The 25,131-nt window shown below is 41.6% G+C and overlaps 3 protein-coding genes across 11 annotated transcripts in view; 1 reads left to right on the top strand and 2 right to left on the bottom strand.

The window, feature by feature from the left end:
* The first annotated feature begins 1,719 nt into the window (after positions 1–1,719).
* Positions 1,720–6,405, top strand: Mau2 (Mau2 sister chromatid cohesion factor). Of its 3 annotated transcripts, none has more exons than XR_013079824.1 (8): positions 1,720–2,329; positions 2,592–2,771; positions 2,847–3,125; positions 3,229–3,798; positions 3,876–4,081; positions 4,156–4,358; positions 4,552–4,821; positions 5,603–6,405. XR_013079824.1 is itself a non-coding variant. In XM_076766587.1 (8 exons), exons 1-8 carry the CDS (start codon positions 2,105–2,107, stop codon positions 4,746–4,748), a joined length of 1,785 nt encoding a protein of 594 aa, XP_076622702.1. In that variant the 5' UTR covers positions 1,720–2,104; the 3' UTR covers positions 4,749–6,405. The 3 variants fall into 3 exon arrangements, 2 of the variants coding, with proteins under 2 accessions (XP_076622702.1, XP_076622701.1); XM_076766587.1 differs by having other exon boundaries at positions 3,229–3,475; positions 3,551–3,798; positions 4,552–6,405; XM_076766586.1 differs by having other exon boundaries at positions 4,552–6,405.
* A 38-nt stretch (positions 6,406–6,443) lies between these two features.
* Positions 6,444–7,888, bottom strand: LOC143342561 (NADH-quinone oxidoreductase subunit B 2). Of its 2 annotated transcripts, none has more exons than XM_076766588.1 (3): positions 7,729–7,888; positions 6,665–7,186; positions 6,444–6,607 (listed from the first exon to the last, which is right to left on the bottom strand). In XM_076766588.1, the coding sequence occupies exons 1-3, from the start codon at positions 7,763–7,765 to the stop codon at positions 6,510–6,512; spliced, it is 657 nt and encodes a 218-aa protein (XP_076622703.1). In that variant the 5' UTR covers positions 7,766–7,888; the 3' UTR covers positions 6,444–6,509. The 2 variants fall into 2 exon arrangements, with proteins under 2 accessions (XP_076622703.1, XP_076622704.1); XM_076766589.1 differs by lacking the exon at positions 7,729–7,888 and adding an exon at positions 7,399–7,523.
* Positions 7,889–16,270: 8,382 nt separating this feature from the next.
* Positions 16,271–25,131, bottom strand: part of Wwk (anoctamin 8 white walker) — a 35,780-nt gene continuing 26,919 nt past the window's right edge. For 3 of the 6 annotated variants that reach the window (XM_076766268.1, XM_076766271.1, XM_076766272.1), the window contains 5 exons: positions 24,026–24,223; positions 23,648–23,939; positions 21,152–21,463; positions 20,504–20,774; positions 16,271–20,337 (listed from right to left, as the gene is read on the bottom strand). In XM_076766268.1, the coding sequence (XP_076622383.1) occupies positions 19,854–20,337; positions 20,504–20,774; positions 21,152–21,463; positions 23,648–23,939; positions 24,026–24,223 (1,557 nt within the window). In that variant the 3' untranslated portion in view covers positions 16,271–19,853. The remainder of the gene's footprint in view (positions 20,338–20,503; positions 20,775–21,151; positions 21,464–23,647; positions 23,940–24,025; positions 24,224–25,131) is intronic. The other 3 variants (XM_076766270.1, XM_076766273.1, XM_076766269.1) reach the window with 3 other exon arrangements.

Raw genomic sequence — 25,131 nt, 5'->3', positions numbered from 1 at the left:
ACGGAGAAGCGCACCGACAGTTTGAGTCCTCCGTTTTACTTTCTGGAGGGGATATCCTACATTACGCATTACACGGACACGCGGGACAGTCGTTCGAATTGCCGATCACGATATACGTATCGTGAAAGCTCTTACAAACTTAGTTTACGCCTGGAGTGGGGAATCTTTTGGCATTTGGAAGTTGTCGCGTCCTTGTGACAGCTTCATGGTATTCTCTTAAAGCCCTACACTTTAACATTAACCTTTTTAACATTCATATTTTAAAATAAACACCGTCAGAAGATGTTAGGTATACAATTCAGAAAAGGCCGCAACGAATACTTTGGTGGTTTACATCATACACATTTTTCACATACGAATCAAAACACTACGTGTTTAATTCAACGTATACATTAACGAAAAAGATACAAATAAAGTAATTTTATGACATATTTTATTCTATTTGACAAATTGTATGCACTACGTCCAGCGGGATGAAGGACTTAGGTAAACAAAAATACATTACAAGGATAAAATCTTATTGGTCCATCGTACCTTTGTCCAGGAGTGTATCTAGCTCTGTGCAGTCATACTGAATCTTCACCATCCACATCCTCTTCCACCAAATCTTATTTACAAAATTCAATGTTCCAAATTTGTTAAAAAAGAACTCAAATATATCACGTAATGCCCCGAAACTAAACATCCACAACATCACTGTTACAAAGCCTATGCTCAAGTCATCTCAGAGTAGATAATCAGTTTTCTTTATTGGATTTGTTTCTAAAAACGCGGTTTTTGTTAATTACAATGTTGTATCTGACGTATAATTTAAAGGAAAACAAATATTATCATCCCTTAAACCGTTAGATTAAACAAATATTGTTTTTCAATTAAAAATATTATTGCACCGCCATCTACGGCAAAACGCCCAAGCTTGTCGAGAAATAGTCCGTTGTCTTCGACATTAGATGGCGGATACTTCTTGATCGCACAATGCTTGAGGCATCATCTAGTGGCGAAGACAACGAATTATTATCATTAATAATATCACATAATGTACATGAGTAGAAATACTAAATTAAGAATTTTGTGCCTGTAATAATTAGCACTCGTTATATTTGAAATCTGTCAAATTCGATCTTGCAAGTTCCTATCGCAATTATATAAATATATTTTTGTACCTAGGTCTATGTGCTTAGTCTTTTATTCGATAAATACAGAAATACAGTTATCGATCCAATGATTAAATATTTTTTAAATACGTATCGTGTTTTGAGAATAAAGTCCGATGTATGAAGTCTAGACACGAGTATCTAGAAAATAATGGGTTCTCTATCGACGATAGATTATTAATTCAAGCACATTAAATGGACGAACCACGTACAAGTTACAGAATAGACAGATCTATCCCATTCCTTGTCTATGGCAAGACTTGGTGACTTTATGTGGTACGAAACTTCAAACGTCCACGATACAACAGAAACCATAAATATTGATATATGTGCTATTTATTGATATTTATTTATTATAACAACTATGGGTTCAAAGTTTAATGAAATTACATTAGCGAAATAAAATTTTTCTGTGGAAATTCTCATAATCGATCGTGTATTTTTATACGTGCCCTCCTCGATCCGAAATAAATGTTGAAGGCACTGTCGAGTCATGAATTCGAATCCACCCTCGTCGAGATTAGGGAAACGATATTTCCCTAGAATGTTTCAGTTATATCGTGATTCTAACGCAGATAGCGAATTCAGTTCGTTGGAGTTCCGTATTCAAAATATTAAAATGAATAATGCCGTGGTACGCCTCGGTGTGCCTTGCCTACGGAACGTCGACTGTTCGTGCACGCAAACGGTAATTCCTCGTACGTGTATAAAAAATGTGAAGCAATAGCGTAGGAAATGTGTTACATATGTATGTAAACATTACGCAATACAGCGGTTTCCAGGGGAAACGTATTCGACGGGACACCGCGAATTTGTAAATCGCGTCGCGATCGCGATTACGCCGTTTAGGAAAGTGACACAGTTTGATTAGAACAGCGACGAGAGTTCCCCGCGAGAAGCCAGCGACCGTGTGTTATCACGACTGGAGATTTTCCGCGTGAAATGTCAAAATGGCGTCTTCGCAGGACGCTTGGTATCTGTCGTTGTTAGGACTAGCAGAAAACTTTCGAACCTCGAGTCCGCCGAATATTAAATCGTGCATACAGTGTTTGCAAGCGGTATTTAATTTTAAGCCGCCTCCGAGGGTCGAAGCACGTACTCATCTTCAGCTTGGTAACATCCTCCTTACGCATACCAAAAACATCGATTTGGCGCGGTCTCATTTAGAACAAGCGGTAAGTCTCAGCGATAGTCGCGGTATAATTGCTTACACGTACCGTTCTTCAATAATATCCTTCGTTTTTGGTGCGTATTACGCGTAAATTTCCGTATTCCTTTCGATCGTGATTCTAACCTTTCTTTTTATTTTGGTACCGTCGGAACGTGACGTATGAATTGATTAGGGATTAATTGGCGTGTTAAAAACTGTCTCGGGCGACAGCTGATTCTATTTCAACGCGATTTTGTCGTTTGGTAATCGTTCACGTTGTGTTTCAGTGGCGATTGAGTCAAAATATAAACACCTTCGACGATGTAAAGTTTGAGGCGGCAAGCGTAGTCGCCGAATTGTACGAACAACAGCAGCAACCGAATCTCAGTAAGCCGATATTGAGGAAAGCTATAGAACTCTCTCAACACAATGTATATTGGCACTGTAGACTCATTTTCCAACTGGCCGTAAGTTGTACATAGCGTTAAACGAATATTATTAGCAAAGCAGTTTCATACTGATCTCGTTTTCATATGTTTCAGCAAATACACGCGTCGGAAAAAGATTTTGTGGCTGCCAGTAGTTTACTCGCAGTAGGTGTCGATTACTCTCATATCAGTAATGCGAGTTACACACGAGTCTTGTTCCTATTGAGTCGGTGTATGCTTTTATTAATAGACAAAAAATTTACGGAGGTCCATCCGCTTTTAAACTCCGCAGGACACCATGTTGAAAATTGGCAAGGTAGTCCGCACCAAAAAGAATATTTAAAAGTATATTTTTTGGTACTTCAAGTTTGTCATTATTTAATGGCCGGTCAGGTAAGCATCAAATAGTTTATTATTCACGCGTGTATGGAGATTGTATTGTATTCAGGAAATTCTAAAAGGAAAACTTTGCGTGTGTTTTGTTGGTACTTAATAGGTCAAAAGTGTGAAACCTTGTTTGAAGCAGTTACAACAGAGTATACAGACCATAATATCTCCTAGTTGGCCAGCAGATGAAATAGTCACAGGTTCAAACATTGGGGATATGTTCATATGGATGCCAAAGGACCATTTGTACGTTTTGGTTTACTTAGTAACAGTTATGCATTCCATGCAAGCTGGTTACATGGACAAAGCTCAAAAATATACGGACAAAGCGTTAACCCAAATTGAAAAACTGAAAAGTAAATACAGCATAATGTTTCGTCACTGTTTTGCCGAAATATCACAATTAATACAATGTCTATATTATTTTACAGTTGTTGATAACAAACCTATATTATCCGTTTTTCAATTGATGCTGTTGGAGCATATAGTGATGTGCCGGCTTGTGATGGGAAATAAAAGCGTGGCCCTTGCCGAAATTTCTCAAGCCTGCCAGCTTTGTAGGAAACAGCCAAGGTTACTTCAAGGTCATAGACCGCAACTGCACGCTTTATTAGGTTTATATGCAATGTCGATGAATTGCATGGAAGCTGCAGAAGCTCAGTTTACAGCCGCCCTCAGAGTAAGATTATAAAAATATAAAAAAGTTAGCATAGTTTCCGTTTCTATAACATTATCGGATTTGCTTCTTTCCAACAGACGTCGCAAGAAAGAGAACTTTGGACTTTTGCGAATTTAAATTTGGCGATAGTGTATCTTAGAACTAAAAGGGATGCAGAATTAGGCGCTTTACTCGAACGAATTAATCCCGAATCGTTACCATCTTATTCCCATTCTTTGAGAGCAGCGGCGTATTACGTGCAAGGATTGCAAGCGTTTTTTGGAGCTAGATACAATGAAGCAAAGTATGAACCGTTATATCGATTTAAAGCGTTGCCTTATATTTCCAAATAATTAAATTTATCGATGCGTTCCACAGGAGATATCTCAGGGAAACTCTAAAAATGGCCAACTCCGAAGATTTGAACAGACTCACATCGTGTAGTCTCGTACTTTTGGGGCACATATTCCTTTCTTTAGGGAATAGTAGAGAATCTATGAACATGGTTACACCTGCAATGCAGCTAGCTTCGAAAATACCTGACGTTCACGTACAATTATGGGCCACTGCTATACTCAAAGGTATAATCTCGTTTTAAGTTATTAACCCCCTTCAATCACGATCGTCGTTTGTTGTCCGCGAGCCTGGCTCGTGATGTTAACGTTTGGGCCAAAATCTTCGTCACGAGTCAGACTTGTTAAAGTACGGGAAGGACTTTCACTTAGAAATTCGTAATAAAATGATACGTTCTTAAACAAGGAACTTTTATTTCAGATCTTTACAGAATTTGTGGAGATCCGAATCGTGAAAGCGAGGCGTACCAAATGCACTGCAGTTTTTCACAGACACTCTTGAAAGACCACTTTCAAAGCACACAAATGGGCGAGCATTCCCTTATACAGTGGACCGATGGACCTGTGCCCGCCCTGCCCAGCAATCCACCACCTTCCACGTCACAAGCCATTCTTTAATAATGTCAAAAAATTCCTATACTTTACGTATTCGAAACGTGTAAAATATTCGACGAGGCACACACTGTGCCAGGTTTGTACAATGTTGTTATTGAAATGCAGAACAAAAACTACGAGCTCTGTTAAACGAGAAATAAAATTGACTGCCGTATTGCGGAGGAGCGAATTAATTGCGATCGAGATCGAAGAAACGGAATTTAATTATTTAGTATGGGTATTGGCTGGTATCCAAACGCGCTGTTTGCCATTCGAATATATTTTCAGACGTTTAAGGATCACAGATTTTCATTTTCAAACGTTCGTAAAGGTTATACATGTATAGGTTTGTACAAACTCGTTTTCTACGTCACAGAGACACGCAAAAGGTGAACATATGTACAGAACTTTGATATATTTTATTATTTTGTACATTGTAAATTATCTCAAACGCGTTTTTCTTTTCTCGCGAGCGTAACATCTGCAAAACAGAAAAAATAAATAAATAAGAGTAGAAGAACTGCCGAGAGTGTCGGAGCAGCGCATGTCAAACGAGAATTGGGTGCATTTCTTCAACGTAATCGTTACACCATCGCACAAAGACTATTTCGACATCAACCTTGTATTTAATTTATATTGTAAAGATAGATTTTGTTGTAACAAAAAGTAGGGTTACGTGTTACTTGTGTTTATATCGAAGGGTATATTTGAAGATATGTTGATAAATGTTGACGAATTCTATTTTTCACGAAAAGAACAGCAATATTCGTGGTTTGACTAATTCTTTTACGTCTCAATTGCTCTCTACGAAAAATTTGTGCGCAACATCCGAAAAGTAGCATATAAAAACGTAACGATTAATTTATTTCTCTTTTTAGATTTATATATCACATTGGCACGTATTGTTTTCGATTAGTCTTCGAATCGAGACTGATCGAATTTGTTATGGTACAGAAATACGATAGGCGTAAAATATTTAAAAAAAAACTCATACCGAAAGTAAAATTTCATCAGAATTAAAAGCATCTCTCGAAGACGCGAATCAATGAAAACGTTAGCGAATTGTCAACAAATTGTTGATTATATTTCCAGCATACTAGGCTCTTCAATGACCAAAGTAGGCGTTTAAAATTCTGGCTGTGGCTACAACAGAAATACAATATGTTCATAAAATGTACTCTTGTATATGGAAAGATGAAATAGTAGGTTTAATAGGTCGCAGGATGTTTTTGAAGAGATCGTACGTATCGCGTGCACGATGCGTATCGGTGATGTGTTTTTATTAAACAGTGTATGTATGTAATGTATAATTAAAATAAAATACAATCGTAAGTAGTATTAGATAGAGCAATATATAAAGAAAAACTAAAGGGGCCTTAATATGTGGTAAGCTAAGTGGCAAAGATGTTCCGCCTAACTCTTTGCTTCGTTTAAATTAAGATATTGTACATATTTTAAATAGTAAAGATAATAAAGAGTAAAACAGAGAAAAATATAACGAGCTGAGTGTCTGTAAAAATGTTTTACCGGTTTTTTGTGTAACGATACATTCACGACCAAGAAAATTATATTGTTGGAACCAATGTTGTTGCTATCAAATTTTTTATTTACAGTATTTATAAATAGTTTTCGACGGTTATAAATAATAGTAATGACCAATAAGAAATAAAAAAAGAGAAACCTTAAGCAAAAAACATGGTTACATAATAAAATAAGTCATTTTAAGAAGGGATTACCACTTTTATATACACATAAATTATACTACATATGTAAAGTACATTTACATTATTTCCTGTACCATGTTTGCACGAGATCCATACGCTTGATCTTCTTTTGCAGCTGAAGTATACCATACATCAAAGCTTCTGCTGTTGGGGGACATCCTACAATATCATAATAATATAAGTATGAGTTTTTCAAAGGAGAAAGGGACTAGTTACCTGGTACATATATGTCCACAGGTATAATTCTATCGCATCCTCTTACAACAGAGTAACTATAATGGTAATATCCACCACCATTGGCACAGCTTCCCATGGAAATGACCCATCGTGGATGAGGCATTTGATCGTAAATTCTCCTCAATGCAGGTGCCATTTTGTTTGTTAGTGTGCCAGCCACTATAATAACGTCAGCTTGTCTGGGAGAAGCTCTGAATACCACACCATATCTGTCCATATCGTATCTGGGAGCAGCAATATGCATCATTTCAACAGCACAACAAGCCAAACCAAATGTCAGTGGCCACAGTGATCCTTTGCGACCCCAATTTATCAGATCATCTACTCGCGCCATTGCATACTCTCCCCAGGAGTTAGTATTTTGGAAAGGACTGTAAGGTTTTCTTGTAACCTTATCTGGTAATGAACTCATATCCCTGGCCTGAGTTGCCAAAGAGGCAGGGCATCCTGTCAGGGCTACATTACCACGTATCAGGGATGTTAAACCCTGATTAACAGTGGCTGAAAATAAAAATAAAATTGTTTAATCATCTTGCCACTGTTAAAAGCAGAAAAATAACACCCTGAGTACTTGTATACTGTATCAGGAAAAGTATTCTATCAAATTTCATTTCGTAATAGCTGTTTATTATTATCGACGCGAAATATTTCGAATACGTTTATTATAATATTCATAAGAAAGAACTCTAAAGAAAAGATGCATAATTTCTTACTATCGGCGAAAGTTCGTTCTAACTCATGAGGTTATAAAACATTTTCACAACGTAATTCGACCCATTGGGTCGTAATAATAGCGAAATGAAAATGATATCGATTTAGCTCGTTTTAGTTGCTGCATCTTATGCAATACAATCTGTTAGATAGAATTAGACGCAAAATAGATTTACAGACGAACCCAGAACGGCACACATACGTACGTCACATTAGATTTATAGTTAAACGAACAAAGTACGATACATTTCAATTAGACGTTTATCAGCGACATTTTTCTAATTGCAAGATGCAAATGATAGTTTCTAATGACAAATCGAGATAAAACTTACGCGAAAACATAATAGTGCGAAACATATTCAACCCCATGAGACGCTCACGTCACGAAGTTGTCTGCTCCACTGTGAGTCTGCACCAGTATTACCAGATTGCTGACAGAGAGCCAGAGATGCCAGATGGAGCACCGGGTGCACCACTCAACTATGTCAGATCACGCGTACGCAGAGATGCCACATTCAGCACCCGGTGCCCTACTCACACATACCAGATCACGCGTACGTGAGCTCGTGGAGTTTCGGAAAGTCGACAAAGGCAAACTGACACATGCCCTCTTTCTCGATTATTCCGAAGTTGCCCGAAGTAATTTCGGACCGCCTCGTGGGAGTCGAGAGAGAAAGGCTCGCATTTGCCTTCTCGCTCTTAACAACTGAAATCCGACCTCCCGTCTACGGCATACGATTCGGAATCTCGACTGCCCAGGTATTTTTACTTGTCTTCTCTAGAGTTCATTACTGAACTCTGCAAATTACTCCTGCTTTCTATTTGCCTCTGGTTTCTAGATGACCTCTGATGACCAGTGCTGACAAAACTACAGAACTCCCGACAACTTTTTACACCATACAGCGACTGTTGCTGACTGCTCCTGATTACTGCTTGCCGCTGCTGGACTCTGCTGACCATCGCTTATATTTCTGACAACCTATAACGATTACTACCGACTTCTGCTAATCTCTGTTGGTCTTTGCTGATCTCTGTCAGCGTGTGCTTGTCTCTGCTGAACTTTCCTGGCCTCTGCCGAACGCTACTGACCACTGCAGGTATTTCTGATAATGTATAACGATCAATACTTACTACTGCATGCTCCTACAAGTCTCTGCTTGCCTTTGCAGGTTTCTGCTTGCCTGTGCATGCCTTTGCTGGCCTCTATTGAACACTGCTGACCACCCCTGATGCTTCTGACATCATATAACAATTACTACATGCTACTCTTCGCCCCTGCTGATCTCTGCTTGCCACTGCATGCCTCTGCTCGTCTCTGCTGACCGCTGCTGACCACCTCTGATGCTTCTGGCAACGTATAACGATTACAACTTGCTACTGCTTGCCCCTTCTAGTCTCTGCATGCCTCTGCATCCCTCTGCATGCCTCTGCATCCCTCTGCGGACCTCTGCTGGCCCCTGCTGACCACGCTGACCTTTGTTAACAACTTCTAACATGATGTACATGTATTAAAACTTTGTATAATGTAAATCTATAACAATAAATGATATAATTTCAAAGAATTCTATGTGTTCTCGTCACTTTTACCTTTCTTTTCCTCTCCCCATTATTGCCTTAGTTATAAGAAACCGTTTCTCTACTTAAAACTGGAATTCCAAAGTGCCCGGAGCGTTTTCTGAAATGCCGGTGACCTTGACCCACTTTCGAAACTGGGTCAAGGCCAAATTCCGATTCCCAAAGCGCCCGGAATTTTTCTAAGATTCGAATGGCCTTGACCTACTTTCGAAATTGGGTCAAGGCCATCCGGATTTCCAAGTCGGCCCGAAGATTTCTGAAATTTCGAATGGCCTTGACCCAATTTCGAAATTGGGTCAAGGCCATCCGGATTTCCGAAGCGGCCGGAAATTTTCTAAAATTCGAATGGCCTTGACCTACTTTCGAAATTGGGTCAAGGCCATTCAGATTTCCGAAGCGGCCAGAAATTTTCTAAGATTCGAATGGCCTTGACCCAATTTCGAAATTGGGTCAAGGCCATCCGGATTCCCGAAGCGCCCAGAATTTTTCTGAAATTTCGAATGGCCTTGACCCACTTTCGAAATTGGGTCAAGGCCATCCAGATTTCCAAAGCGGCCGGAATTTTTCTAAGATTCGAATGGCCTTGACCCACTTTCGAAATTGGGTCAAGGCCATCCAGATTCCCGAAGCGGCCAGAAATTTTCTAAGATTCGAATGGCCTTGACCCACTTCCGAAATTGGGTCAAGGCCATCCGGATTTCCAAAGTGCCCGGAATTTTTCTAAAATGCTGGTGAACTTGCGAGGAAGGTGGTACGCATCTTATAGGTAAGAGAATGATTTGGAGAGGAAAGGGACGGTAAAAAATGATGAGAACACATAGAATACTTTGAAATTATATCATTTATTGTCATAGATTCACGTTATACAAAACTTTAATACATATAAACATATTATATTATATTATATCATGTCACAAGTTGTCAGCAACGGTCAGCAGTGGTCAGCGATGGTCAGCTGACGTCGGGAGATGTTGGCAGAGGCCAGCTTAGGTCGGGAGATGCTGGCAGAGGTCAGCAGGGGAAGGCAGTAGTCAGTAGTAATAGTTGTAGGTTGCCAGAACTATAAGCGGTGGTCAGCAGCGGTCAGCAGAGGCCAGCGGAGGCCAGTAGGAGCAAGCTGAGACCAGCAGGTGCAAGCAGAGACCAACAGGGATAAGCAGAGACCAGCAGTGGCAAGCAGTAACAAAGTAGTAATCATTATACGTTGTCAGAAGTATCAGGAGTGGTCAGCAGCGGTCAGCAGAGTCCAGCGGAGACAGGCAGAAGTCAGTAGTAATCGTTATACGTTGTCAGAAATATAAGCGGTGGTCAGCAGAGGCCAGCAGTGGCTGGGAGAGGCTAACAGTAGCCAGTCGTAATCGTTATACGTTGTCAGACGTAACAGGAGTGGTCAGCAGCGGCCAGCAGAGTCCAGCGGAGGCAGGCAGAAGTCAGTAGTAATCGTTATACGTTGTCAGAAATATAAGCGGTGGTCAGCAGAGTCCAGCAGAGGCTGGGAGAGGCTAACAGTAGCCAGTCGTAATCGTTATACGTTGTCAGAAGTAACAGGAGTGGTCAGCAGCGGTCAGCAGAGGCCAGCGGAGGTTGGCAGACGTCAGTAGTAATCGTTTTACGTTGTCAGAAATATAAGCGGTGGTCAGCAGAGGCCAGCAGTGGCTGGGAGAGGCTAACAGTAGCCAGTCGTAATCGTTATACGTTGTCAGACGTAACAGGAGTGGTCAGCAGCGGCCAGCAGAGTCCAGCGGAGGCAGGCAGAAGTCAGTAGTAATCGTTATACGTTGTCAGAAATATAAGCGATGGTCAGCAGAGTCCAGCAGAGGCTGGGAGAGGCTAACAGTAGCCAGTCGTAATCGTTATACGTTGTCAGAAATTCCAAGAGTGGTCAGCAGCGGTCAGCAGAGGCCAGTGGAGACCTGTTGACGGGAGATCGGATATTAGTTGTTCAAGAGCGAGAAGGGAAGTGTGAGCCTTTCTCTCTCGACTCCCACGAGACGGTCCGAACTTACTTTGGGCAGCTGCGGTGAATCGAGAAAGAGGGCATATATCATTTTGTCTTTGTCGACCCTCCGTGGTCTTTGCATAGATGCCAGATTCAACACCCGGTGCCCTATTCACGCTATGTCAGATCACGCGTATACGTGAGTTCGTAGAGTTTCGAAAAGTTGACAAAGGCAAACTGACACATGCTCTCTTTCTCGATTCCTCAAAGTTAGCTGAAATAACATCGGACCGCCTCGTGGGAGTCGAGAGAGTCGAGAGAGATCGCCTAAGTTTGTTGTAGAATAATTCGTTATTTTCAACGATAGATGGTGCTTATTTTTTTACCTCAAACCCCCTGGTGCTAAAACGTCCAAGTTTGCCGAGAAATTCATCTAGCGTTGAAGGTAACGAATTATTCCACGACAAACTAGGGCGTTTTAGCACCAGAGGTTTCGAGGTCGGTAAATAAGCGCCATCTAGCGTTGAAGGTAACGAATTATTCCACGACAAACTTGGGCGTTTTAACACCAGAGGGTTCGAGGTCGGTAAATAAGCGCCATCTAGCGTTGAAGGTAACGAACTATTCCACGACAAACTTGGGCGTTTTAACACCAGAGGGTTTGAGGTCGAAAAACAAGCGCCATCTAGCGTTGCAAATAACGAACTATTCCATGATAAACTTGGGCGTTTTACCGTAGATGGCTGTGCAAATTGTGTACCACCGATGGGTCACACTTTCTTTAACTTATAGACAGGGTGCATCACGGACAAACTAAACGGACGTTTAAGTGGGCAAGAATACTACTTACTGTAGTTATTATAATAATAATAAGCGTTAAATACTGTTTATTAATTAGACTGACGTACATATAGTCTCAAGTTAATGTGTATTATGCTTGACGCGATGTGAAACCATGTACTTGTCGAAAGAAACGTGCAAACTACAAATATGTCTTTCTTTGTAAGCCTAAGATCTCTATTCGTTTAATAAATACAATGCAATATATTGCCTCGATATCTAATTATTTGACCCACCAAAACAGCATCAAAATATTATAATCTAGCTGAGCCACTGGCTATTGCCAAAATCATATGGGATTCCTCATGCAACGTGTAGAAGTCTTGTTCAATTCTCATAAACCCAAAGGGACTAGCTAATGTAGGATTGTCTCGCGGTTACTTTGTATTCTAAGGGATCTAATGACTCTTTCTAGCAACAAATTATTAAAATAGGGAGAACAAACATTCTGTGTATATAAATTCCAAGCGTATAAATTTATTTTAGTTTTGGGGAGAACGTGTATATATATACATGCATTACTTTATTATTATTATAATGATAATAAACTTTAGACATTATTCTTGTCAGAAGACACCGTTAATCTGTGTCTTAGGTTAGGGATGTCTTTTGACAGGAATAGGAATGTTTCTAGACAAGTTTGGGCCTTTGGTGTTAATATCCAAGCATTTACAAGTGATCTAAATTATTGAGCACTCTATTGTTGCATTAATAAATAAATTAAAGTTAGATTTCGATCGTAAATAATGGGAGCACCATCTAGTGTGCAAAAAGGTGAATTATTTCTCGACAAACTTGGACGTTTTATCGTAGATGTCGTCTTGATATATGTATATAGATATACAGTGAACTACATAGTTATTATAATATTAATAAGCTTTAGGGAGGTTGGAGACCCCATAAAAATGGGCCGAAAAAATACATTGGGTGAAAGATCTACATACCTTGTCTCTGACAATATTCCAGAATCTTTGATGAATCAATGAGAATCAAAACTAACCTAGCGAAGAATCTCAATATTTATGATGACCTATGCAAAGCTGATCGCAGCCAATTTGCTAATATTATTTAGTTTTTAATTAATAATTGCATTACCCAGCTAAGAGTGGTACGATTATTAATTAAACGGTAAATAATATTACCCAGGTCTCACCACGTGGAGGTTGCTGCGGGTGGAGACCCGCCCTAACCGATTCCCAGCCACCCTCCATTAATAAAGATCTTCTGTGACCAACTATCGTTGGTCGAGGAAGCAACAAACGAAGAGAGTTGAAAGAATTTTTCTTGAAATAAAAATAACTTGCCTAACATAATGGTTAACCAAACACCTGTCTAACTATAAATCTAAATTCGTTTATTATATCAAGAAACAATTCTAAATTCGCAGCCATTAGCTCGGTGTCACCCACGAAGAATAACTTTTCTAACGTGGGTGACACCGATTACCAGGTCTCACCACGTGGAGGTTGCTGCGAGTGGAGACCCGAAGGGAGATAGATGGAATCCAAGTTCCATCGATCTCCCTTTTACATCCTTAGAAACTAGATTAGTCATGCCAAGTAATTATTTTGTTTAAAAGAGGGACGAAGCTAGATCGTGGGTGACGCGACGCGACGCGATACGACGCGATGCACCATGCAGTGGTGCAAGGAACGAGAGACGCGAACCGAATAGCGAGGTCAAAAGGGTCAGCTCGTTGCCTCTTGGCAAGTCCGATCGAAGGGGAAGGGAATCGACGCACCCGACACGGGTTCCCCATTTCCCCCAAGCATCCTGTTGGGAGCCAAATGGACCCAACTCGGGATGTCTGACAGAGAGAGGGATCCTGAGTTGGGGCTACCGTAGACAGGAACAGTCCCTGATCCCCTCTAAGGCCGAAATACCCTTTCCCTTGGATCGTCTCGCTAGAGGACGGCAACTGACCCCTCGGACCAGCTAATCGGCCGATCACTTGCTTGCTACATGGAAGCAGTGGTGATCGGAGCAGACGAAAGACGGGGGAAAGAGAAGCTACTTGTTACATAATTACTTGGCAGGACACGCGGCTACACTAAAGACTTAAGTCTAAATACCAAGTAATTATTTTGTTTAAAAAGGGATGAAGCTAAATTGTTGGAGACGCGACGCGACGCGATGCTGAACCGTGCAGCAGATCTTCGGATCGAATCAACACTACCCTTGGTAGATTGATTTCTATTTCTAGAAATCGATCTATCATTGGCAGGCGACTAGATCTTTCGGACAAACTGGACGGCCGATCACATGTTTCGTTCCGCGAAACAGTGGTGACCGAAGCAGGAAACGAGAGAACGAGTCGAGAGAAGCTACTTGTTAAATAATTACTTGGCAATATTGGGAGACGCATACAGTAGGGACTTAAAATTAACGTCGAAGCTCAAGTCTAGCCAAGTTGAAGCTAAAATTCGGACGATAGAAGGAAACAAAGTTCCTTGACTTAGTTGTACCAAGCAATTATTTGGTTAAAAAGAGGGATGAAGCTAAATCGTGGGATACGCGACGCGACGCGACGCGATGCTGTACCGTGCAGCGGATTCGAGGATCGAACCTACTGCCCTTGCTAACTCGATCTCAACAAGAAAACAGAGAACTGCAACTCCGAATCGAGGTCTCCATTTCTCCAACGCAACCCGCCGGGAGCCCGAAGGACCCGACTTAGGCTGTCTGACAAAGAGAGAGTACCTGAGACAGAGTCGACTTCCGCTGGAAGGTATGCGTTTCCGCAGAATACGGAAACTCCACACCTTCCAGCGAAGTGCCGTTTTCCCTCAATCAAGCTTACCAAGGGAAGGCGATTAGATCTTTCGGACCAGATACACGGCCGATCACATGTTTCAATCGATGAAACAGCGGTGATCGAAGCTAGGAACGAGGGAACGAGAAAACGAGAAGCTACTTGATCAATAATTGCTTGGTACAGCGCGCAGATATGATATAAAGAAATCTTCGACGTTAATTTTAAGATTCGCGACGAAGCTTAAAACTAATGTACTTGGAATTAGAAGTCCCTCGGTGGTTGTGGCGTACTCCCTCGATGTCCTTGCGATTAATCTAAAAGGCTGAAATCAAAACTAATATTTATATTAGTGAGACATGGAAGGAAATTTAAGCTGAAACATAAAAATAAAAATCTTATATTAATCAGTGTCATCGAAACAAATATGGTATATGCATCGACACGATATTATAGATATCAAAACGAACATTCGTAATAATGAAAGAAACTTGGATCGAAACCCCAAATTGAATCAAGCCCAAACAATCAAACGAAATGGAAGAATCAAACAAATTACCTCCGCAGATCATTACGAGAATTCGAGCAAGAACGTAACCACGAAAATTTTAATCTAATCAGTGGAATAAAAATACCCGAAATTGTATAGAAACAAATATAGTATATGATTGAACATACACTATTGTATCTTGCCATATTATACATATCAAAGCAATAACATAAATTCGACAAACAGTGTAAAAGTAGAAACAGAGAAAAGGAACATTCATAATAACCAAATAAAATCAGATAGATAAAATAGAATTCACATGAAACAAACAAATAAAAATAATAAAATACAAATAAGTGGAGTGGACTTACTACTTGTGGTCAGTAGGATAGGATAGTTACCACATAGGAGAGTTACCACTGGGCCAGCTGTAAAATAAGAAAATATTCAAATTATAGCAACATCAGTTAGGCAAGCATGGCAAAATCAGTTCATTGAAGCGAAATTGGTATCAGACGATAGAATAGAAGAGGGGAGAGCAATTTTAAATAGTTCTTACCGTTGGTCATCACGGTCCGGCACTGGTCAGTAGTGGTCAGTAGTGGTCAGTAGTCGGATCTCCACTGGTCAGCACTGGTCAGTAGTGGTCAGTTCTGGTCAGCCCTGGTCAGTCCTGGTCAGTCCTGGTCACTCCTGGTCCCCCCAGTGGTCACCGCTCCACGAATGGCCTGACGTAGGCCCGCGAGACCCGTTCCCCCTGGATGCTCCAGGGGTACTGAAGAATTTGTCCAGCGGTAGTCTTCGAGTGAGGAAGTCGAAGAGTGGGGAGACAGTGTCAAGGTGAAGAGTTAAGAACCGCTTGGTCTAGAGAACAATACTATTTCGATTGGTCCCACCTCTTGACTATTTCTGGATCTTCACTGGACCGCTGACCCCGATGTCAACTTCACTGTTGACCACCAGTGACCATAAGTTAGCGACCCATTAAAACCATTACGAAGATTAAAGCCTTCTTACGAGGATCCCCTTACAATTTGATCTTAGCGTCCTCGTCAGTTGAGAAACTATTCACCGAATTAGTATTGATGGGCAGACAGTGGTAACGTATGCGTAAATACATGCGAGTTGACTATGGGGAAGAGATTGATATTCATTTCTAAATCTGTTGGTAATATTGGCGAGTGACGCAAAAATGGTAATGGGGCTCTAGAGCCCCGGAAGTAAGTGCTACCACAGACGAGGTACTACGTATAATGATCGTAATGCGTTTGTCTTCGTAGAATGTTTTTATTGGCTCAGTTCCTGTTTTATACAAAACATCTAACAAACATAGATGCGTTCCGCTGACACTTTAAAACTTCGCCTCACGATAAAGCGTCTAAACTATCGACTTCGCGGTTTCTAGTCTCGCGGTTCCCAAAGGGCACGCTAAAGTACGATGCGAATACTGGTTTTGCTTCAGCAGTGCTCGAATGTTCGTCGCGGCGTCTAATCGTAACACTATTTAGCTAGATTTGGTGGTCGTTAAAAAGTCAGAACGTAAGAAAGTGCATCGAGCGAACGACTGCGCTACTTTAGCAGCGGACGGTGAACGTCAGCTAGGCCATGGAACGAAATAATACCTAATCGCGTGACTCGTGAACGATTTGCTATACAGGGTGTTCGACCATCCCTGGGAAAAATTTTAATGGGGGATTCTAGAGACCAAAATAAGACGAAAATCAAGAATACCAATTTGTCGATGGAGACTTTGTTACAAAGTTATTAACGTTTAAAGTTCCGCCAGTACTGAATTTTTTTCTCGAAAATGCGCAAGATTTCGGGGGTATGTCTGTCCACCAAAAATTATTATAATTGATTCCCGCAAGCGAACATAATTTTTTTAGAACGATTTGAAAAATTTTTTCTTCGTCGAAAAATTTCAACACCTACCCGATTTTTTTTCTCGAAAGTGGGTAGGATTTTGGGGGTATGTGTAATGACCAAAAATGACTGTAATTGACCCCTGCAGACAAAACTATTTTTTTTAGAACGATTTGATATTATTTTTTTTGCTGAAAAAATTCACACCTTCTCGAATTTTTTTCTAATGACCAAAAATTATTGTAATTGATCCCAGCAACTAAAAATAATTTTTCCAGAATGATTTGAAATTTTTCAATTTCGCCGATAAAAGGCACCTAATTAGATTTTCGGTAAGGAATTTTTTTCTCGAAAATATGTAGGATTTTGGGGGTATGTCTAACGACCAAAAATGATTGTAATTGACCCCCTCAACCGAAAATAATTTTTCCAGGACAATTTGAAATTCTTGAATTTAATAACTTTTTAAGCCTCCATCAACAAATTGATATTCTTGATTTTCGTCTTACTTTGGCCTCTAGAATCCCCTATTAAAATTTTTCCCAGGGGTGGCTGAATACCTTGTATAAAAAAACGGTCTTTAAAATTTTGTCGCTTGTCAACCGAGCTGATATTCTTCTCCACCCCAAGAGTTCACGGTTTTCCCTTAATTTCTCGTTTTTTTCTTCACCCTCGATCGAACGGCAATAACCAAACGAACAAAAATATTACTTTTGTCGGTGTACGGTGCGCTTCGTTGAACAAAAGTATTGCAGTTAATAAACTCGTGAATCGTAGGCGCGTGTGAATTGCTGCGTGCATCTGTACGTTATATTCGTAGAGATCTATTTAGTAAAAGTTCGTTAACCCATAAACATCTAGGTAACATTAAGTAACAACTTATACTTCAGCAACAACAACGGGATCAGTTTTCGTCCCCTTCTTTGTCCCAGTTCGGTATTCTGAGCGGCTCCCATTACGGGCAGCGTTCACTATACTTTACAAACGTCGTAACAGTGTCGCGCTCTTTAAACGGTCTCGATATGGTAGTGCGTTGTCTATTCCGATCCTTTCGTTCATCCATTAGTTTCCCTTTCTTTTAACATGCCAGCGGTCAATCGTTAATTTTGTATGGTTACACTTTTGATCGTCGTTGGAATCGTTTTGAGAGACGAGGAACAGTAACGTGTCCCCGGAATTTCGAAATTTACAAGTACAGTAAAATTCAATAAGAAAAATACGCGATCGAATCACCATTCGGAATCTGTCACACGGTTAAAGAAATAATAAAAAAAGAAACGGTGTGCGTTGTTCGTCGAATTCGAAACAGCCAAATGCAGGTAAAACGTCGTACAAAGCCGTGGTTATTTTTATTTCTTCTGCGTTCTTTTAATGTTCGAGAACAATCGGTCGTATAGTACCGACGGCACGAATCCTCTTTGGACTTTACAGTCTACGATGCCGAGGTATCGACTAATCTACTAAAAATTCGTGATCTTAAAGGATGATACTCTAAACTGGTTTACCTATAGAACGTCGTCTAAAACTTTTAATGACTCGATTTTATTTTTGTGCGCCGTTTCTTTGTTCCTGTTCGTCGATCTTTCTATGCCAGGTTGCATCCCCAGGGGGAGACCCTCTCGATTCTAGCCTCCAGTCTAGTCTGATTAGCGTTTTATTTTTTTTTTTTTGTTTCATGGTTCTCGTGAGCCTTCCGGTGTGCGCGTTTCGCGTACGCGAATGATACTCACTCGAAATCTTGTCGAATGATTCGAAACGAACCTCGTGAATTCAAGTATCTAATCCCTTTTTACGTCTCTTTCAGCGTGATGCGAACAGGATTTTTCGTGTAAAATCAATACCCGTAATCGATAAAATCTCCCATCGAACGTTGCATTCGTTCGATGGAATCGTAGCGCAGCGTTATGCTATCGTGGTTACATTATTTCGAGAATTGAGCAATTCCTTTTTTTTTTTTTATTAACACTAGGTTTACGGACACTCGTTGCGCATATTTTTATTGTAATTCGTTCTGTGAATAGTTACATTAAGATGCAATTTTTCTTTCAATTAGAATGTATATTCGTATCGTTACATCAATTAAATCCAATATAAATTGCTAACAAATAATATTTATGAGATCTGTAACGTTAGGTTTAGAATCTTAACGCGTAAAATTGACGTATTTCGTAAACCTAGTGTCAAACGTTGATATTACAAATTCCCAATTGATATAGAAATTTTCTCGTTCGAAGACGGATTCGTGAATACCTTCAGTGCGCGGAGGAGAGGTGGAGGGGGGATGAAAGAACAGACACGAGGATATCGTAAAAAGAAGTTATCGTTAAAAATGTAATAAAAGAAGTAATCTCTAAAGCTGCGTCTCCACTGCTATGCACGTCTACGTGACAAAACTATTTCTTTCTTATTCGATTAATAGTGAAACGCAAACTCTATTTCGTAAACGACGTTGATTTTTCTCATTATAAAAATTAAGATCACCTTACTTTTTTTAATAAAATTGTATCTTTGTATCTCGATGATTTTGGAACGAAATTGACATGAATCTCTGTACGTTGAGGACTCGACAGACTACTTGACTGATGCACTCTGCATTTTTTTTGTTTGTTCTTTGGGAATACAGAAGCAATAAAAGTTAATTGCCGGTCTTGGCAGGATCTTTTTTGATGGTTACCGATATCGTGCAGGTCTTTAGAGTGTTTGGCTTTGTCGAGATGACAAATGCCGACGCAGTGGAGACGCAGGTTAATGCGTCCCGTTTCCGATTACTTCGTCGTATTGCGCGAAATAATAAACGAATCGACAGACGGGGTTACCACCCCCGCTCGTTCTTTCCCTGATCTGTCGTCGATTTTTTGCCACGAACGTCGTTGAGCAAAGATCCGAAAATTGAATAATCGCGAATCGATTTGACGACATTGTTCCGTAGCGAGTATCACCGGCGTAGACGAATGTTTCTACGTAGCGTGTGAAACGAAAGTGTGAAAACGTCAAGCGGCTAATGGTTAAGTCTGCGTAGTTCCATGGCTGCGATGTCATCCACGGATATAAGCTTCTCTATGGGGATGCAGGACAGCTCCCCACCGACGCAGGACTGCGGTTGCTGCCACCTGGCCTCCTTCTCTGCCTCTTTCGCCTTCAGGGCCATCTCCCTCGCTCTGCGTTCCTTCAGCTTCAACGAGAAGATCGCCACGGTCCTCGCCCTCTTCATCAGGCTCTGTTTCACCCTGGTCTTCTTCGCCTCTCGATCCTCCTTGTTCGGTTTCTCCTCCTCTTGGCTGGAAATGGTTTTGCTGGAGTCCGAAAGACCCGATTCCCTCTCCTTCTCCGCGTGATAGGACATCTGCTGCTGTCTGTGATCGTAGATCTCTCGCTGATGGTGCTGGTATTGCTGTTTCTCCGTTTTCTCTCGCTCCCTTTCCCTCTCCGGGGAGAACCGGAACTTTTGGTTCCTGTGCGCCATCGTCCACGGCGGGGCCGATCTTTAACAGATAAATCAACGTATGCAGTTAACCAACCCTCTGACACTAGTAGCCGTTCTAACTTTGATTTTAACGTAGCACTGTTTTCTGAGAGAACATAATACAATGCTTTAATGCACAGCCGTCTATTAGGTCTGAGACAGAGAATGAAGGAATGGTCGCGCACCTGAGGAGGTCGCTGTCCGACGAAGAAGCAAGATCTTTCGAGACGATGCAATCGGTGGATCGGTGAAGATGAATCGCTTCGTCTCCGCTTCCGACGACGCTACCGGCCCCGCTGATCTCCGAGTCGCTGGACTTTCGACCCCCGGACTCCAGGCCCAATCGTCGGACCCAGTCCACGCCTCCGTGAGGCCCGATCGTCAGATGATGACTGTAATGATCCGCTCCGCCAGATGCTTCCGGCTCGCTTGTCAACCACTCTCTAGAACGTCTTCCTGCGCGCCAAGAAGAAAAGCGTTTCTCTTACCGTTCCCTCGTGCCCCAAACTTCTAAAATACATCTACAATTTCTAATCGTATTCGGTTGCTAAGAGCTTTGCAATATTTACGACAGTTTTGATCAGCCATCTATCGAGTAGCTGCTCGATGTTCCTGGTTTAGAACTCAAGCAGCTGCGAGTCGAACAAGTTGCAGATATTGCAAGGCTATCTCAACGATCTAACAACCTGCTCAAGGACCAAGAAAGCAAAGGAAAAGTGAAACTGTACCAGTCGCTTGTAATTTCTGAGGAATCTGGTAGCAATTGTTCATTGACGTTACACAAGTATTCAGGCGAAAAGAAAGGAAAGGAACCATCGTTCCTATTGTCGAACCTCGTTCTCCGCCAGGAATGGAGCATCTGGGCGAATTGTGAAGGTCGCGAATGCTGCCCATGTTATTTTCAGTCAGGAAAGGAGTACCTATGTCGCTGCTGGACGCACTGCCAGGCGTCTGGGCCGCGGACGGCGTTTCCGATATTCTTGGCACGGGCGTTACGCTGGGCGTCGGTGGTCCGTTCGGCGTCTGGGTGCTCGACGCCAGGGTCGGCGTGTCCGGGAGGCTGGGCGACGTCGTCTCTCCGGAACGATCGGAAAGCAGTTGTTGCTCTTCGCTTTCACCGTCTGCTGGACTCACCACGAATCTCCCTGAGTTCGAGCGAAATTAATAGATGGTAGGAGCAAGGACGATATAGTTGGGCGGGTGTATAACCCATCGAGGGGACGATGTCATCGATTACATGCGTTTCGCTATTTTTGGATTCGATCTGCGTTGGATACCGAAGCTTCGCGAGAGTTTAAAGGAATTCGAGGGGTTCGAGAAATTCGTGGGGTCCATCGCACGATGCCTTAATTATTCTTTCCTTTTCATCTCATCCACATGGCCCCCCACGGGGGCCCCGACGTGATCAATTTGAGGGTGAGGAGAGAGAGGGAGAGAGTACCCTTTGGCGGCGAGTACGGGAAGCGATGGACCCCACAAATTCAAAAAGATCCAGCATCTTAAGCTCACAAGGGGAGGTCACGACCTGTCAACCTGGAATTTGAACGAAATTTGGCAGAGTTGTAGGGGCTGGTGTCCAAACGCAATCTGTAAAATACTAGACGTTTATGGCCAGCCGTTTGTTTAAAAAATGGCTGTTAAGTGTAAAGTTTCGAAGTCGTCGGATCGACGTTTTTTTTTTTAAAATTGTAGGTCTCAACGAGTGGAACACAAAAGTCCAATACATTTTTGCCGTAACATCAATAGTTTAAACAAAAATTGCATATGTACCGTGTAGTTTGACCGTGCTTTCAACAGCCATGGCAGCCGTAGAGTTAGCATCGAGGAATTCGGCCCGGAAAACTGGAGTTCGGTCCCCGGAATTTTAGAGCATTTTGTTTTGTTCGTTTTTTCGCTTATTTTTGAATTTTTATTTATTTTTAATTTCAATTTTTAATATTATGAAAAAAGTTGGCTGTTACAAATACATAAAATACTGTTATGGTTATAAATGTTTATTTTCACACATATTTACATCTCACGTATAAATAAATACAAAAATTAGATAAGTATTTCATACGAGTTTCACAAGGCATTGTATGATTTTTATCACGAAAACAAGAAAAACAAAATGGTTTCATACAGCAAGGGCATGTTATAAATGCTTGTCCTGTACAGCATTTTTTATTTTTTAGCTCGTGTGGAAAACATACAAAAAACTCGTATGAAATACTTATCTAATTTTTGTATTTATTACCATAAAACAAACATTTATAACCATAACAGTATTTTATTTATTTGTAACAGCCAACTTTTTTCATAATATTAAAAATTGAAATTAAAAATAAATAAAAATTCAAAAATAAGCGAAAAAACGAACAAAACAAAATGCTCTAAAATTCCGGGGACCGAACTCTAGTTTTCCGGGCCGAATTCCTCGATGTTAACTCTACGGCTGCCATGGCTGTTGAAAGCACGGTCAAACTATTATAGAGATACGACTAGTTGGCTAGGCACCTACAAACTAAACGGGGCAAGGGCAAGAAGAGATGGTCTTCGCGCCGCCTTATTCCCACCATAGAGGCCCGCTCTGACGTCACGTTGCATAGTAGTAGGGTCCCCATGACCACGAGAAGTACATTTTTGTTGTATTCATAGCTAGTATTTTGAGCGTAAGGTTACGCCAATGTCCCTCAGTCTTGTCCTATCCTACTCTGTCGCTATACGTTTCGTTCGTGTCCTCTGTCACGCGATGGAATTGTAGTTGTGAGCGACTCCGCCAGTAATAACACTGCGTGTGAGAGCAGGCGTTGCTATTACGCTACAGCCAATCGGCGTGCCTAGCCAACAAGTCATCTCTGTATAGTACACGGTACATATGCAATTTTTGTTTCGTTACAAAAACTTAAATTTTTGTTTAAACTATTGATGTTACGGTAAAAATGTATTGGACTTTTGTGTTCCACTCATTGAGACCTACAATTTTTTTTAAAAAAAAACGTCGATCCAACGACTTCGAAACTTTACACTTAACAGCCATTTTTTAAACAAACGGCTGGCCATAAACGTCTAGTATTTTACAGATTGCGTTTGGACACCAGCCCCTACAACTCTGCCAAATTTCGTCCAAATCCCAGGTTGACAGGTCGTGACCTCCCCTTGTCAGACATTCGAGAAGGGTGCAAAGAATTCAACTAACTGGAGGAATTCATTAGCCAGGAGGTTTCTTTCAAGCTACTCTGTGTCTAATTAATGAAAAGAACCGCCTCCTTTCAGACAGAGACTACTGTGAACCACGAAAACAAGAAGTAGGTTGCATTGGATCGAAAAGTATATCGTGAGTTACTTACCTATCACTGTGGCTGGTTGTTGCTCCGGCGACGGAGTGGAAGACAATCGCCTGACCGCCTCCCGTCTCAAGAATTCCACCTTAGCCATCTCGGTAGCCACCCAGTGCGGAATGTCTGGAATCGCGCATATTATGATGAACCTAATCGCGAACATGATGTGCTCCAGGGCGACTATCAAGAGGATCGTCTGCGTGGCGGACATCTCGGGGAACATTCTCTGCACCTGGCCGCTCAGCCCGATCAGCGCGCAATTCACCAGAATCGCAACCAGCCCCATCGCTTCCATAGCGTTCTGGTAAATAAAACGATCGAATCGCTGACTGGTGGCCATCAGGGTTAATCGACAAAAGTTAATTCGTCGCGATTCGAGTCGCTTACCTGCCAAGTCCCGATGTTGGAGACCCTACGACCGAATGGCCGCTGGAGGACGAAGCAGAGCTTGAAAGCGTCGCCGCGAAGCTCGAGTAGATTCCCGAGCAGCGCGGCCATGGCGGCCAATGGGAACGCCGAGGAGAATAGGCAGACGTATCCCAGCTGCGATAGCATTTCCAGATGCTCTGAAAACGCCCCGTCGTACTACAAAAATAGAAAGATTTGCATACAAGTTCTCGCGAAACACTCGATATTGCCGTCACAGGTTTTTCATTAAATAGAAGAACAATCATATATCATATTCGTTGTATTTTAGTACTTATTGCGATCTCGTTGCAGGTTCGTCACGCTCAGAAATTTGTACAAACTACAGCGGACATCGTAGACGATGGTCAAACGATAAAACTGCAACGGAACTCAATCGTACGTTAAACATTGTCAGGGATAATTAGCGGAACATCTTCTATCACGTGTATCTAGCGTGGATGGTGTAAGGGTCACTATGCTCTTAAAACGGAAAATAAGAAGTTAGCGCTCGACGTGGAATTAGCGTGAGAAGCCGGTGACTTGGATTCAACCCTTTCAGTTAGTCTCTCGCGTTTGTTGTTTACACATAGTTCGCGTAGTTTAACAATCAACGACAGAAGTGACGTTGCGAGCTGATGCTGAACACTGCTTCTCTTCTTGGCGATCAAGTAGAGAGGTTTATTCAGAGACAGTAGCGTACATGGTGGGAGTCTCATCTCAAAGACAATTTGTCACGATCGTTGCATTGTTAAACTATAGCAGGGCCCGCGAGAAGGATCAAATGTTTATGACATAAAGCAGTAGTGTGCCCCTTACGAGAATCCCTCTCGGGGACCCTGGCTCACAGACTCCGCCATAAGTCGATCGATAGTTAATTGAAAGGGTCAAGTGTTTAATGATAGGATGAGCGGTGACGTTACCTTTTTGGTCGATATCTGCGCATCGTCGACGGAATCGGTGGAAAACGGGAATAAAAATGATTAAAATTCTGCAAAAAGAACCGATCAGACAACACAGGACAACATTAATTAGCTGCTTCGTCCACGTGCGGAGACGTGGCTCCTCGACGTGCGTGCATAGCGTAA

This window comes from Colletes latitarsis, chromosome 6 (assembly GCF_051014445.1).
Source record: "Colletes latitarsis isolate SP2378_abdomen chromosome 6, iyColLati1, whole genome shotgun sequence".
Taxonomy (NCBI): domain Eukaryota; kingdom Metazoa; phylum Arthropoda; class Insecta; order Hymenoptera; family Colletidae; genus Colletes; species Colletes latitarsis.
The sequence above is the reverse complement of the archived record's forward strand: the minus strand, read 5'-3'. Positions and strand labels throughout refer to the sequence as shown.